At 58.1% G+C, this 15,810-nt stretch overlaps 1 protein-coding gene across 6 annotated transcripts in view; it reads right to left on the bottom strand.

Moving 5' to 3' along the window:
• Positions 1-15,810, bottom strand: part of NCOA1 (nuclear receptor coactivator 1) — a 166,647-nt gene that overhangs the window by 10,640 nt on the left and 140,197 nt on the right. For all 6 annotated transcript variants that reach the window (XM_080585496.1, XM_080585499.1, XM_080585501.1 and 3 more), the window contains 4 exons: positions 14,280-15,642; positions 9,273-9,447; positions 7,322-7,507; positions 4,051-4,177 (listed from right to left, as the gene is read on the bottom strand). In XM_080585496.1, coding sequence (XP_080441622.1) covers positions 4,051-4,177; positions 7,322-7,507; positions 9,273-9,447; positions 14,280-15,642 — 1,851 coding nt within the window. The remainder of the gene's footprint in view (positions 1-4,050; positions 4,178-7,321; positions 7,508-9,272; positions 9,448-14,279; positions 15,643-15,810) is intronic.

The following is a 15,810-nucleotide window of genomic DNA, read 5'->3' as shown; positions in this document are numbered from 1 at the left end:
AGAAGCCGAGGGGGACACGTGAACGTTTGCCAAGAGGCGACGGGGGCCGGGCCCTGCCGAACCCGAGCGGCGCTGAGCCCCCAAGGCGCGGGGTTCGCTCCGCCGGGCGCTGCCGGCTTCCCGCCCCGCGCAGCACCACGAGCTGCTTGCCAGGACCGAATCCGCCAAGGAACGAAGCCAGGAGCGGGCTTCGGGTGGGTTCTGGAGTGCGACTTTGCGCTTTTGCTCCGCGGGAGCTTTGGGCAGGGCAAAACTTGTGCAGGCACGAAAGCGGGGAGGCTGGGGAGGCGCTGGGACAGCTGGAAGCGAAGCAGCTGAAGGCAAAGGGAACCTTCCAGCTGCAAAAAAAAAATAAAATAAAAATAAAATAAAATAACATTTCTGACAAGCTCGCTCGATATTCTTTGGGAATAAGATTAATATGTAATGAGAGACATTCCAGTGACGTGACTAATTGGAGTCAATCGGATTTGCCGGGTCTGACACAATGAAGGGAGCCGTGGCACATCACGCTCGCGGGGAGGCACAAAGGAGAGAGCTCGAACATGCCAGCGGTTCCCAAGCAGCAGACATGTTTATCCTTTTAGCTCCAGATGAGGACCAGATGTACAGTAAGTAACTGGAGCCAACCTGACCAAGAGCGCTGCAGCCAACACACGCAGTTTAATCCGGGGGAAGAGAATACTCGGCGCTGGGATTTCTTAAATCGCAGAGCAGGGGCAGAGAGGGAAGCAGGGGGGCAGAGGTGAAAAGCGGGGCTGCCTGCCCTACAGCCGGGGTCCCTGCTGGTTGCTGCTCCGTGTCAAACCAAGACCCGAAGCCCCGAGGCCAAAGAACGGAGCTCGATGCCCAAACGCGTCGCTCTTGCAGTGAAAGGGGAGGACAAACTTTTTTCCTCCAGGTTAACAGGCAGCGAGGGGATAAATTCAGGTTGGCAACATCTCTTCAGCCCGTGCCGGAGCTGCGCACGGGTGGCAGATGGTTTATAAAGAGATCGCGGGACGACACAGCCTGTAGGGAGCGAATAAACCTCCGACGGGTTCAGGCGACCCCCGGGCAGGTGACCCCAGTCGCATTTGTTTCGCGTTTCGACATTTTCTACCCACCGCGACCGTTCTGGCTTTTTTTTCCCGGTGAAAACTCTGATTCTGCACGCGTCGGGCGCGCAACGTGGGGCGCCCAACTCGCCCGCGCGGCTCAGCCCCGTGCTGCCGGGCGGGAGGAATTCGGCTGCTCAGCGAATGCTGCCCGAGGTCCCAGAAAACGCCTCCCCGGCACGAACGCTGCTCCGAAAGGTCTCCCGCCTGCCGCACATGCCCCGGCCGCCTCGGGCATCTCAGCTGGCACGGGATGGCAGCGGCGAGGCCACCGCCTCGCGCCCCGGGCGGCATCCTTGACCTCGGGGGGAGGATTAGAGGAGTGCGTGAGAGCAGCCTGCAGCGACCTGGGCGCGGTTCAAGGCGCCTTGGACCCGCTCCGTGGTGCAAGTGCCCCGCTCCCACCGGCGACACGAGCGCAGAAGAGGGGATGTCGTTGTCCTGCCTGATTAAGAAGCGAAGACCCGGAGGATTTGGGGAACGGGAGAGCTCGAAGAGGAGGCTCCCCGTGGCCAGGCAGGAGATTTGGGCACCACCAGCTTGCTGAACAAGGCCAGGCTCCAGCTGAGAAGGACCTCGCGGCTGGAAAACCTCCACAAACCCCCCCGGGCGAAAGCTCTGCTGGTAGCACCCTTAAGGGAGGCAATTTTCACCACTTGAGCCCTAACGGGGCCACTTGAAGAGAAAACGAGGAGGCCAGCAGAGAGCTGGCAGCCTGGGACACACACACACGTGTGGCAGCTTTGCCATAGCTTGAAGACATTTCCCAGCCCCGCAGGATCTGCTTGCTCCGGCTGGGGTCTCCTCCAGGGACCCAGCAGCTGCTTGGACTGCGGGCACCTCCCGGCTGGAGCCCAACTGAAGTTCGTTAGCGAATATTTATTAGCGCAACTCTGTTTGTGCACATTGTTAGTGCAAAACTCAGCCGGGAGGCTTTTCCTTGGCAGCGCCCCTGCTCTCAGCTCGAGCCCAAGCCGGGTTTTTGCAGTTTACGCCGCTAGATGGAAGCGTGCGGATCGCAGCCAAGTCCCCTGGAGACGTAAGTCGGGGAGGGACGGAGGCTCACCACCACAACCAGCCCTCTCCACCTCTCGTCCTGCTGCCAGCTCGGGGTCCCAGTCCGTGTCCTGGCTTTACTGGTGGCACCCACCACGCGGGGAGCCTGGCTTTGCCGCTGGGGGCTTTTCAGCACAGACCTGATGATGGACCCGTGAAAAAACCACGCCAGGCAGCAGCCAGCCCTGCAAGCAACTCTTTGCTTGCTTTCGACCCCTTCAAGGCTGAGAAAAGCAGACAGCGACTTGCAAAACTCTAGCCAGGCTTTTGGTGCCACTCAAACCACTCTGCATGCCCAGGGACTGCGCAAGGTTCGCCACCTTGCCGGAGGTGTGACCTTACCGTGCACGTCCCAAGCCTTTCGCACCGGCCTGGGCCGTGCTCTTTGACTCAGTTCGTAATCCTGCTGCTGCTGCGCGAGCCAGGAGAAAATCCAGCTCCCTTCCTCGCAGCTGTGCTGGCTGGGGAGAAAAAAATGACTCCAGCACGGCTGCCTGACTCAGTGCTTGGAGAGCAAGGCTGCTGAGTAAGGGAAGGTCATTTTTACCCGATAAAGCGAGTAGAGCAGCATTTTAGGGAGCGTTCGAAGCTTAAAACCAAGGTCGGTTTTCCCAGCTGCTCTGCCCTTCGTCAGATCTGCCCCACGGATCTCGCGCCAGCGACGAAGTCATGGCAGCGCCAGGGTTTAAAAGGGGAGTTACTTCCTCGCAGCAAGGGCTTGGGCTGATGGAAATGCTGCTCCTCAGTTAAGCGGGGATTTATGTTATCTCCCATCTCATTCCAGCAACGAGAAGCTGAGTTGTTCGAGCAGAACTCCAAGTGCAGCGGCAGAGCCCACTTAGGCGACTCTCTCCTTGGGCTGAATGACGAGGTTTTAGAAATTAATCCAGATTTAGCCCCGAGAAGAAGATCTTTGGCTCCTGCCTTGCTCAAATGCAGCTCTTACACACATCCTCTTCACGGCTGGAACACAGTGCTCGTCGGCTTAATTAGCAGAGCAAGTTTCGCCTCTCCGCAAACCACGGACGGATTTGGGCAGCGGGAGCTGCGAGAGGATCCTCGCCGAGCTCCTCACCCGGCAGGTTCAGGACCCCTGGGCCAGGGGAAGGACTCGCCTTCTGTCCAGGCACCACCACCTGCAGTGCTGCTGCCAGCGCTGACGGCTTGGAGAGCACCTCGAGGTGCCCCCTGCGTGGCAGGGCAGCAAGCACGGAGCTCCATCAGCGGGGCTCCCCAACCTCCTGGCCTCCTGTCCCCAAATAACTGACCCACAGCACCCTCCTGGCCTCCTGTCCCCAAATAACTGACCCACAGCACCCTCCTGGCCTCCTGTCCCCAAATAACTGACCCACAGCACCCTCCTGGCCTCCCATCCCCAAATAACTGCAGGCTCCTGCATCCATTTCTACCAAGGAGTAAGGTTGCACATCGGGCAGGTGATGACCACAAGAGGTGGCCAGAGGTCCTCAGGGGGTTGTTCGACCCCTGTAGTTATTTCAGCTGAAGCCAAGCACGCGGGAATGCAAAGAACTGCGGTCACGTGAAAGCACAAAACCGTCCCGTGGCTCTCCGGGTGCCACCGCTGACCCCAGCAAGGAAGGACGCTGGAGAATGTTAACCCAAATATTGGCCAGCGGGGACTTGCAGCATGGATATATGGGATTATACGGGTCCAGACAGCGTGCATGTCTCACCGTCTGCGTCTGCTGACACGGGTGTCCCTAGAGAACCAGCAGACCCTGCACCTCCCCAGCCCCAGTGCCTCCCAGCCTGTGCTTGCTGGGTTTCCAGACCCTTAGTGAAGCTGGGGCACATCCCATTTATTTATCCCAGCTATCGCCAGAGCATCCCAGTGTCTTGCCAGAGCTCAGGAAGCCGCCCGAGGCGCGGTACTTACTCATCGGGTTTATTCAGCGCGCCTCGGTTCATGGGTGCCATGCTGTTATCCGTCCACGGGATCTGCTCCCCCATGCCCGGCTGTCCAAACTGGTGATCCGGCACCCCCATCTCCAGCTCAGACATTCCTGGGGGGAGAAGCAGGGGAAGAGGGGGGATTAGGGCGCTGGGGAGGGCTCGGGCGCGGCTGGAGGATGCGCAGAGAGATGCCATCCGTGCTCGGACCTGCCGGGGATGGGGCGAAACCGCCGACGAGGCGCCGTCCCCGTGCCCATCACGCTGTGATGTCTGCAGCTAAACTCTCTGGGAGCCGTAATTTTTCAAAACACAGAGCTCAGCCCCGTACCCAGAGGTACCTGGGCACCTTCACAGGCAGAGGGGTGAAAACCAAGAGGAAATCTTTCACCTTGCCTGTTTCGGTCCCGATCCCAGGGCACGAGTGCAGAGCAGCAAGCAGCCCCAGAAGGAACAGTGCCGGACCCGTGCGGGAGCACGCGGTCCTGCAGAGACTGAGCACCATGCTGCGGAGCACCCCGTCCCACCCCAGCACCCTTGAACCCAGCTTTGGGAGCACAAAACCGCCCCCGTTAATGATGCAATCCGCTGATTGCACTGCGACGGGTCAGGGACGACGCGGGGGCTTTATCGTTTTCGCTGGCACGGAAAAAAATGATAAAGAGGGGAAAAGAGGGCTTAGGGATTTAAAAGGAGTGTCAGGAGCTATCAGGAAGCAGAGACACGAAGTCACACAGCTTGTGCAACGCGTGACAAGTCCCCAAAGCATCGAGCCTCGGGCCAGAAGTCACCTGCTGGAGCTCCTACAGCTGCCAGCCGTGGATTTGTGATGGTCACTGCTGAGAGCTTCGGGGTGAGCACCCACGCAGCTGCTGGGCACGCACCAGACCCGTAAGGCCCTACCCAGCACCTACCAACGCTCTGGAAATGTTCACCCCATCCAAGTTGCTCTTTTCAGAACACTTTCAGCAAGGTTTTCAAACTCTAGTCAAGCCAGAGGGTTCATTCCCGAAGGCCGGTGGTTACTGTCGGGGATTTTAGGTGAAGCAGCACCCACCCACCAGCATCTTCTGACTCTGTTTTGGAGAAAAGTTAATTTGTGCAGGGCAGGGAGCCAACGCAATTAGATTAAGTTCAGCAGAACTTGGAGCCCGAGCCCAGGACAGGGAGATTTATGCAGCTGGAGACCTGACATCATCCCATTCGAAATAGGAGTTGGGACTGAAGATCAAACGGCGTCTTGGCTCAGCTGGCCGCGGAGCTCCGCGCAGATGGAAACGGGGGAATGAGTCTGGTTCTGGAATATGCCACGGGTGGCCAACCCTATGCCAAAGGCCCCGAGTTTGTAGGGAAAACGCTTAAAAGGTGGTTACCGAAGTTGAAAACCTTTCTTCTTTTGACACAGCTGAGCCGAGCTGATTCTTTTCCCAACAAATACACCATTTTCTCGTGGACAGCTGCGATCACAGGGCTGCCAGGAGCCGAGGTGGCACCGGCAGAGCTTCCCCAAACTAACAGGAGAGAAACCCCGAGACCGGCCTGGTCCGGGCAGGGGACGTGGGGCGATGACGGCGACCAGGCTGAGCCTGGGCTGGGGGCTTTATTTCCAAAACCGAGAGCCCCGAGCCCGCTCTCTTGGGATGGAAACGCAGAGAGCTCCATCCGGCACGGCGGCGCTCCTTTACTTCTCGAAATGTCTTCAAAAAAGCCTTAAGGTTGCTTGGCAACAGGCGGATAAAAGCAGTGGCAGCAGCAGCAGCTCCGGCGGGGCCGGCTCGGCGCAGCCGCGGTGCGGTTGCTCCAACCCTTCCCCGCTCGCCTGACGACAGTTCCCCGTTTTGGATTTTTTTGTTTTTTTGCTGAAAACCGCAGTTTTTCCCGAGCAGAACATCAGGCCCCGGCTGCTCGCACGTGGTCCCGAAGTCCGGGTGTCATCCCGCGGCTGCGCATCGGCCTCGAGCAGGGGGAAGGCAGAGCCGGGTCGCGGATGGGACCCCGCGGCGCGCGCGGGGCTGGCGCTGGGCGCTGCACTGAACGGGGAGGAAAAACGTAGGGCTGAGCAGCTCAGCGGGCTGGGAGCATCGAGGAAAGAAAGGGACAGTGTCCGAAAAATGGGAAGGAATACGGTTTGACAGGGGGAAAAAGAAAAAGGGAAGGGCAAGCTTCCTCTGATGTGAGCTAATATTACATAGCTGCAAGCTGCAGCCTCTGCAGACTCCGAGCACAGCTCTGGCTCCTGCCTCTCCCGGAGGGGATCCATTGGGGGAGGAAAACTTGGATGTAAAAATAAAGGGGCACGGGCACAGCGCAAAGCAAAGATTTGGGGCTGGTGCGCTCTTGCACGCGCTGTGGCTTGCACAATCGTGGAAGGAGCAGAGCTGGGCCGTTGGGTTTCTGCGAGGTCCCTCTTCCAGGTCCCATTTAGCACCGCTTGACGCATCGAGCAGCACCCAAAACCCTGCAGGGCTGCGGGAAGGGGGCACAGGGAGGCGGGTGGCATTTTGCCGTGGGTGCCGACACGGCGATTTCAGCACAGCGAGGTGAGGCTGCTGCGCCTGCAGCCCTCGTACCTGCTCGGCTGAGCTGCTGGGCAGGAGCAGGACCCAGTCACCGCACCCTGTCACCTTCCTCCGTGTCCCCAGAAGCAGTGCAGGAGCTCCAGGCTTCGAGGAAATCAACCCCAACCCTGGCCAAGAGGCTCTGGCAAGAAAAGCCATTCCCTCTGCCTGCCTCTGCGGGCCTGGTATGGAAAGAAAGGTCATTCCTTCGCCTGAGATAACGATGCAGAAAGGGAGAAAAGAATAAGCAGAGCTTGAAAGCTCTCTGCTCATGAAAGCCACCAGCAAACAGGGACACTCAAGCCACCGACTTGAAGCAGCTGTATCGAGGTGGATGGTTTGGGTTTGTAACCTTGGGATGTCTGGGATGGAGGGGCTGGCACACAGGAACACGCACCAGGAAAGCCCGTGCTCCATCCCATGTCACTTTTTGACATTTTAAGAAGAAAAAGCAGACAGAATTACAACACCTCACCACGTCAGAGGCATTTTTAAGCCCACTTTGCAACTCTCCAGCACCCACAAGCCTGAGCATCACCGCTGCTCCTCGCCCTTCCCCTTTGCGATGGGGTGACCTTGCCCAAAAAAGCTCCCCAGGCGAGTGCTTTAACGCTGCGTTTTGCCTTGCCTGTTCTGCCAGAAAGCCTCAGCGCGACCTGAGGATGGCGGAGACGAGCGGGTACCTGTGGCAGCACGTACCTGTGTCGGGCGGGAAGGGGTTTGGTCCCGTCACTGCGCCCCTGCCCTGCTCGGCCGGCGCGCGGGGCCGCGGGCTGCTGCCGTTGGTTGCAGGAAAAGCCACGGGTCTGAGCTGAGCCGGCTCCAGAGGGTCGCAGAACTCAAAGGGGGCCCGAGCAGGCTGCACGCCCTGCCCGCTGCTCAGAGCTGGAGAAGCAGTAAAAATAAATAAACGAACGAATGAATAAATAAAGTAACAAGGCAACTCGACCCAAGGGCTCGGCGCAACATCAGCCAGCACTCGAGGGATTTGCAGCCCCGCCAGGAAGGGGACCTGAAAACCAGCTAAAAAAAAGCAGCAGTCGCAGCAGCTCCAGTGAGAAATAAGCAACTGGGCATAAAAAATAACAACAATCAGCTGGGCATTAAAAAAAGCAATAAACCAGATGTGTGCAAGGTGAGGGGCAGGGCTGGCATCTGTAATATATATAAAAATAGGTTCTGAACACCTCTAAAAGGAAGGGATCAGGACCAATTCGTTCTCAGTGAACCATCTGTGATCTGCTGGGCACTGCTGGCCTAAAATCAATTAAAATCAAACGGGAAAATGATGGCGTCAAGCCTCGCATCGTGATCATTTCTATTCACACGGCTTTTTACAAATCCGGCTGCAGCTTGCAGCCGGGGAGCACGGAGCGAACGCCCGTGTTCAGCTGCAACACGCAGGAGGCTCGCTTTCTAACAGCCTCGCACATGGTGACGGCCACCAGCTGAATTTATAACCGTGGCCGGTGGCATCACCTCTGCCCCGCGCGGTCGGGTCCCTGCCAGCAGCCCCGTGCCACCTCGTCGCCCTCGTTCTATGGGCGATTCCCCTTCCTCCAAGGACAAGAAGCTCGGCTCTCATTACACCCACCGTGTCACCCCGTTATGCTCACGGTGCTGAGCCTTTCAGCCTCTGGGACGAGCGGGTCCTCGGCAGGGAAATAAAAGGCCGGAGCGATGAGCTTTGACCCGCTCCCCACGGCGCGGTGCCCCGATGCTGCCGGGATCTGTGCCGCTTCTGCCCGTCACCCTCGCCCCTTTTAGCACCCATCCCGCCCTGCCTCACCCCGCGTGCCTTTGGGCAGCCGATGCTGGAATTTGGGAGCCCCCAGAGCCTGGTTTTCAGCAGAAGCTGCACTTCAGGGCTCAGCGCAGCTTGCAGCGGCACGAAGGGCAGCGATGCCGGGGATGCGACAAACAATTTTAGCCGTGTACCAGGAAAAATCAGAGGTGGGATGGGAAAAGCCCCAGGGGAGCGGCCCAGGCTGGCACTCTGTGCTGGGACTGGCACGGGACAGAAGGGGACCGGTGAGGACGGCTGGCAGTGAGTGCCGGCGCGGGGCTGCCCATCGAGGCACGTGCACAGCGTGGGCTCCTGGGCTCCAAGCGACAGCACCGTGACAGCTGGGAGTCTGCTGGGTGCGGTTTTACAGGTAAATTTGTGCTCTCGTTGGTAAAATCTTGCTTTTCCCATTTGCTGGAGGAGGCTGTGCCTGTTACAGCCCCGGCACGGGCATGGGGACAGCAAGGAGCCACAGCCACGGGCTCCACGTGTTCCTCCTACAGGACACCCCGATTTTCTGATCTGCTTGTGGGCTCCTTTGGGAGACAAATCCTCATTTCTGGGGGTCAAACTGCTGGCTTTGGGGAAAAATCAGGGATTTTTGTTCTCTTCTAACCCCTTTGTGCTGGCCCTGGTGCTACACCTGGGCGTATTCAGCCCGTGCAACCAGCCACACCTCTGCTGTACCCCTGGCCTCTTACTCACATCAAGGCTCTTTGGGGGGCAAACCTGGATCCCCCGCGCACCCCTGACACCAGGAATGGGACGGCAGCACCCCTGGGTGCCTGCAGCTCACGTGTGCTCCCACCCGCCCCAGGGACCCGGTTTGGGGACGAGCTGTGGGTTTGCCCCGCGGACACCTACGGTTGAGTCCCGCGGGGGCTCTGGCGGCGGCGCTGGGCTGCAGGGGGGCCGCCAGCATTTCGGGTTTGACGGCCACGCCGCTCTCGCTCCTCTCCGGCCCGCACAAGCCCGGCAGCTGGGCTGCCTTCTCCAGCGACGGCAGGAGCTGGTCCAGCTGCTCCAGTTCGGCAGCAAACTAAGGAAGGAAAGAAGAGCACAGGTCGGTGAGCGAGCCCGCCACGATGCATCGGCAGGACCGAGCTCTGCTTTTGCATGCACACAGCTCCGAAATGCTGCTCCCCCAGCCCTGAGCAAAGCCCTTTGCTTAAAGAAGTGATGAGCATCGAGAGCCTCGGATGTCCCAAAATTGCTCGGTGAGCTCTCCAGGGCGTGCTTGTGGCCCCCCCGGTGCGGTACGAAGCTCACGGCTGGGATTATTTCTGCGTCCCAGGGCCTGTTGGATTTGGTGCCCCGCTGTCACCCGGGTTTAGCTTGCAACCCCCGGGAAAGAATACAAAAACTCGACCCCTTGGGAAGGAATCGCCCCCAAATCACACGGACAGGGCATCAGCAAGCTTTCAAATCAAAACCACACCCAAGGGGACGGCGGCACCGGGCTGGAACGAAGCAAAGCAGGGACTGGTGTCGGGTTGTCCTGATAATCCTGGGCGAAGCCACATCCTCCCAGGGACAAATAACAGGGCACGGACCCTAGGGACAAGGACTGTCCCCCTCGTGCCCCGCCACCAAGCCTCATCTATGGCTGCAGCTTCCAGAGGAGCACACGCTGCAATTAGCACAATTATTAATGGCTCCAGCAGCACGGTATTGAGAGGGCCATACATAACCGGCAGCAATTTAAAACGGGAGCTCATTTGCTTTGTTAATACACGTATGCTGATGCTGAAATGATAACAATAAAAAATGGCCCAAGAAGCAGAAGTGACTTTCCGGAACCACCGCCCGAAGCTGCACTTCTGCGCCCGCCTCGGGCAGGCAATTACCATCAGTGGGTTGGTGAAATATTGAAATATCACACGGCTTTTCCTGCCTCCTTCATCCCTGAGAGTGGCCGAGTGGATGTTTAGCCCGGGGACTCGAATAAATGGGACAGGGTAAGGGATTTGCACCGGAGGATGTAACGGCGGTGCCGTTGAGCGGCAGGCTGGGATTAAAGGGGCCGAGATAAACGAGCTTCGGCTAAAAGGAAAAATGTCTCAAGGGGAGTCAAATATTTGAAAATCTAAGGGCACGGGCCGTTTCCTGATGAGCCACCCTTCCGAAAGGCAAGCCATTAACGTGTTGTAATGAACAGACATCTCAAAAGCACTGGAAAAAACCTTTGCATTTGATACAAGACCTGAGGCTCCCGTGGGGAGAAGCCAGAGAAATTCGGCAGGAGCCAGGCGATGGCCCCGTGCCCGCTGAGACGGGGGGCTGAGGCTGACAGCCCATGCCCAGGACAAATAGCAGACAGTTTCCTAAAGGCCGAGGGGTGCAAAACACCTCCGTGCTTCCCAGCACAGCCTGTGGCAAGGCCAGGATCTGGCCCCGGGATCCCTTCGCCCTTCCCAAGCTCACGGAGCCGTTTTGCGAGGTCCTCCTGCAAAACATCACCGACGGGAGCTTTCTTCCCAAATCCTGCTCGGTCGTGTTTTATAACCCAGCCCTAAAACAGCCCGCGGGGGTTGCGACTGCCACGGCAGCTGCAAAAAAAAGGATGGGAAACAAAAGCCAGGTGGGTCCTCCGCGGGCAGGGGCTGGCGGTGACGAAGCTCTGCCGCGTCTCCCCGGCGCGGGTTCAAGGTTATCGCTCTTCACGGGCCCAGCTCCGAAGGCTCGTCTCCAGATTTATTCGAGTGCAGCGAGAAAAACTGCGGAAGACAGCTCTGTCTGCCTGCATTAGCTCTTGCTTCCCCTCCCCTTTCTGAGGAAGGACACATCCAAAAAAAAAAAATTCAATGGTTTATCAAGCACCTAACCAAGGGGTAACACCGAAGTGCTGCCAGGTAGAAACCCGCTAGGGAAAGGCATTAAAACATGCCTGCATGTTTTCCACGAAGGAAAATCAACTGAATAACCTTCTTCTGCCTCGTTTTGCCAAGAGGCCGTGCTGGAGCAGCTGCAGGTGATGCTGCGCTCTGTGGCACCCAGCTCCATCCCTCCTGAACCCAAGATGCTCCCCAAAACCACGATCCCAGGGGGGCTGGGACCCCACAGACCCCCCGACACCCCCAGCAATGTCACAGATTTCCTCCTCGACCTTGAGCACGTTTTTTCCCTGCCTCTACAGCCTCGTGGCTGTACCTGCGCAGACGAATTGGTCTTTTTAATACCCGTGGCAGGGCACCTGATTTTTTTCTCTCCAGCGGCATTTGGAGAATTAAATGATGTTTAGGCAACACCGGTGATGGAAAGCCTAAGACGAGCGGCAGGTATCGATACCACAATTTACAGTGCAGTATCCAGGGTTGGTGCAGTGCAGGGACCATATCTGTGCAAGTTTTAACGTGAGGCCATCCCATTTGCAGCTCACACATCTGTAACCTGGCAGCTGCGAAGGGAAGGCCACTTAACGCCTAGAAACAGGGTGGAATAGGAGAGCCAAAAAAAAATGTGTCTCCTACCCCAACCATCGGTGCAGTTAGAAGACCGGGAGGGCGTGTTTGCAGAGCTCTGCTTGGGCTTGCAAAAGGGTTTTCATGATAAACCCCATTTTCAGGCGGAGTTCCTCAAGTTTGCAACTCGATGAGGCATCAGGCTGGGCACGAGGTTATTCTTCCAGCAAGCAGGGTGAGCAAAAGGCTGGGGAAGCAGGCACACGGAGGGGAAAAAGGCATAAAGCAGTGCTCTGGCTGGCTGGGAGACCTGGTATGGAGCGAGCTGCAAGCAAAACAGAGCATCCCTGAGCATCCTCATCCCTGTGAGCCCGGGAAGCCATCCTGGAGGAGCACGGGGTGCCTCACAGCAAAAGGAGCGAGGTCGTCTTCTCAGGAATGATTACGAGGCAGGATCCGATCAGAAATTCGTCAAGGTCGGGATCCTCTTTTCCAATCCCACGATTTTATCGCAAGCTTCAGCTAATTGGAATTTTCTGCAAAGCCCTGGTTCCAGGAGGCACCGATTTCCGTGAGGACCTCTGACTGTTATCGTGCCTCTTTTTTTTTTTTTTTTTTTTTTTAAACCTTTTGGAGAAATGTAAAGATTCAGAAACCAAAAAGCAAATGGAGAAGATAAAGCTTTGGTTTGGGATTCTCTCCAAGGCCGGCCCCAGCTCGGTGCAGGCGGGGTGGAGGAGCCGAGTGCTCCCAGGCAAGGTGCAGAGGGCAGGTGGAAGGCAAGCTGACCTGCAGGAGAATTCCCTCTAAACCTACCTGGAGCTCGGCTCATGCCTTCGAGCAAAAGGACTAAGAGACTTTCTAAAACCTTGTCTTCTCTTCTGTACTTTTTTTAACTCTCGAAATCCCTCCTAGCGATGACTACGTCTCTTCCTGAGCCCCGCTCAACCGTTTCTTGCTCTCGCTCCAAGAACAGGTGGCTCCCAGCTAACCCGTGGCGTTTCTATCGGATAAATCCGGAAAAGAAATAATTGCCGGGAGGCCGGCGGCAAGCTGCGGAGTGTGCCCCACTGCTGTGTCGCTCCTAATTGCTATTTCAACGCAAACATGAAAACAAAAAATCCCAGGCAAGTGCTAGATTTTATCTGAAATGGCAGCTCCCCCTCCCCACGCCTCGCTGAAGCCATCTAACTAACAGAAACCATGTGGAGGCTGAACTCCGCGCTCAGATGCTGAGCAGTTAAGGGTTGTTCACTCCTTCGAACACGCGTTTTAAGACTCCACAAACCCTCTCCAGCCTCTTTTATTAACTCTTTGGAAGCACTCGTCACGGTCCGACGTAGAAGTCTGACATTCTCCAGCTGTCTGGGGAGAGATACTTGGAAAGGAAAAGCCACGAACAAGTCCAAAAACGCGAGCTCGCTTCCAAAAGCGGAGAAGAGGGGCTTATAAACACGGCCAGGCTCCAAGTCCTCCGAGCCCAAGCCCTTTTCTGCTTTCTGGAGCCCCGCAGCGGGCACGGTGCAGCCCTGGGCCGTCAGCAAGCCATACCAGCAGCGTCCCAGAAGTGGATGGCACAGGCTGGGTAACTCATCTGGATCTGGGAGAGCACGTTAGAGGAAGAGATAATGGGGGAGATTCCCATTTTCCTGCGGCACCGCTGACCGCAGCTCCCCGGCGAAGCGAGCCCGTAACCTTATTAAGAGCCTCGTTGTGCGGTTGCCGTTCGAGGCTCGCGGCGTGCTCCGTTCTTCGCGCCGTATCTCTCGGGCTCGGCAGCCTCATTTGACACAGTCGGCGAGCAGGCTATCAGCCTCGCTCTGAATGTCAGCCTCTCTGTTCTCGTCGCTTAAAAAGGATTAAGCAGCCTTATCCAATGTTACCATCTCCCCTGGCTTTCAAAAATAAGAAATCTCTTCTATTCAGAGCCGCATGTAATGAATATTTATACGCTCAAATCTCTATTGCAGAGATCTGTCACTGGATTATTCAATTTAATAATACTTTTAGGATAACTAAAAGGCCCGTATAATTGCTAATCTCAGCCAACAAGAGGGCAACAGATTGAAAATTCCCAGGGACGCGAGCCCTGAATGTGCCCAGAGATGCAGAATTAAGAAGCCTTTCACTTGGCAAGGCGCACGTGGCCTCCTCTCCATTCAGGCCCACCACCTGCAGCAAGGAGCACCATTTCTTTCTCCTTTTTATACACCTCGCCGAAGCCTCTTCCCTTCTCTCTCGGCATTGCCTCGAGGGTCTGAGTTGCCACAATGTGGAGCACCCAGACCCCAGGGCACGGCACCGGTGCTGGAGAAGGTGGCACCGCTGGAGAAGGTGACATCTCACCCACGCCTTCCTGCTGGGGGCGCAATGGGGCAAAACACCCCAAAACCTGCCTTTTTGGCAGCGCTGACCCCGAAAGCTGTGAGGATGCTCACTGCGAGCATCTGTCTCACCAGCACGGACTCACCTGGCCCTGGGACTCCAGCTTGACCTCCTCCGCGGCCGGAGGCTTGGCCAGCGGCACCGGGGCGGTGTTGCAGGGCTCCATCTGCTCCGTCTTCTCCACCTTCACCTTCACGTCGTCCAGGCTGAGGGCCGGGGCGGCAGCGAGCTCCTTCTCGTCCTTGTCGAGCAGATAGCGCAGGAGCTGGTGATCCTTGACGTCCTTCTTCTTCAGCGCCTCCGGCTCCAGCTTGATTTCCGGGTTGCCCGGGAGCTGGCTCTGAGCCGTGGGGGTGGTGGCGGGGTTGGGGACGTTGTCCTTTTTCTCGTGCTCCATGGCCAGGGTGGTAATGTCCGAAGGGCTGCCCTCCTGAAGGAGTCTATGCAAAATCTTGTGCCGCTCGGTCAGCGAGCTATGGGAGGAGGGGCAGGTGCTGCTCGGAGGGTTGCCGGCAGCCAAGGTGCCGGGGGCGCCGGCGCAGGCTAGCGAATCTTTGCAGCTCGTGTCCGCGTCCGCGTGCCGAAGCTGCTGCTCCGCCGTGGTGGCCAGCAGCTGGACCAGCTTATGGCTGGTGGCTTGCGAGCACTTGCTCTCCCCCTCGGCGAGCCTCTCGCCGCCGTGCAGCATGCCCGAGTCCAGCGGCTTGCTGTCGCCCGCGCCGCCGTCGGACTGGATCATCTCGCTCAGGATGGAGGCGATCTCCTTGCTGTCCTTCGACTCCGTTTTCATGGGCTGCATGCCGAGCCGGCCGGGCGAGCTCTGGGAGCCGAGCTGTCGCAGCACGGGGGGCGGCGTGGAGTAGCCCACCGGCGTGCTGGCGCCCTCGTTTAGCCCCTGCATAGAGTTTATGGGGGCGCTGGGAAAGGACCTGGAGCCGCCGCCGCCGCTGCCCCCGCCGCCGCTGCCGCCGCCGCAGCCGCTGTTTGCCATGCCCACGGGGGAGTGCATGGTGGGCATGGGGGGGGAGAAGGGATTGCTGGGCCCCCTGGGCCGGGGTACCAGTCCCGGGCTGACCCGGTGCCTAGGAGACATGAACTGCGGCGGGGTAATCCCTGGGCTGTTCATGGGGGAGCTATTGAGGTTTAAAGTGTGGTTACTGTTCTGGGGACCAGCTTGTCCCTGGCTTAAGGCAACGTTGGCTCCTATCTGGTTCCCAGGCGAACACCCAAAGCTCGTTTGGCTGGTGCTGGAGTTGCTGCTGTGGAGGCCGGCGCCGGGCTGCTGCTGGTTGCCGGCGGTGGCCAGCATGCTGCCGTTGGAGGGAGGGATGGAGGGCGGCAGGGCCATGCCTTGCCCCGGGGAGATGCTGGGGTTGAGCGAGGGGCTGACCCGGGGAAGCGCCATCGCCGAGTTAGTGTTCTCCTGGGGAGACAGCATGCCGTGATCCCTGCCGGAGACAAAAGGGGAAAAGGAAAGGAAGAGTCACTGGAGGCTTTGCCCAAGCCTTTGGTATCGCTCAGACAGTCCCCGCCACCCTCTTTGGTTTTGTTCTGCAGAGATCTGAAGCCTGGAGAGCAGCAGCTTGCAAGCCCTGGATCCATGTCAACGGCGTGGG

This window comes from Anser brachyrhynchus (genome assembly GCF_964034855.1).
Source record: "Anser brachyrhynchus genome assembly, chromosome: 3".
NCBI lineage: Eukaryota > Metazoa > Chordata > Aves > Anseriformes > Anatidae > Anser > Anser brachyrhynchus.
This window is presented reverse-complemented; position numbering and strand designations above follow the sequence as displayed.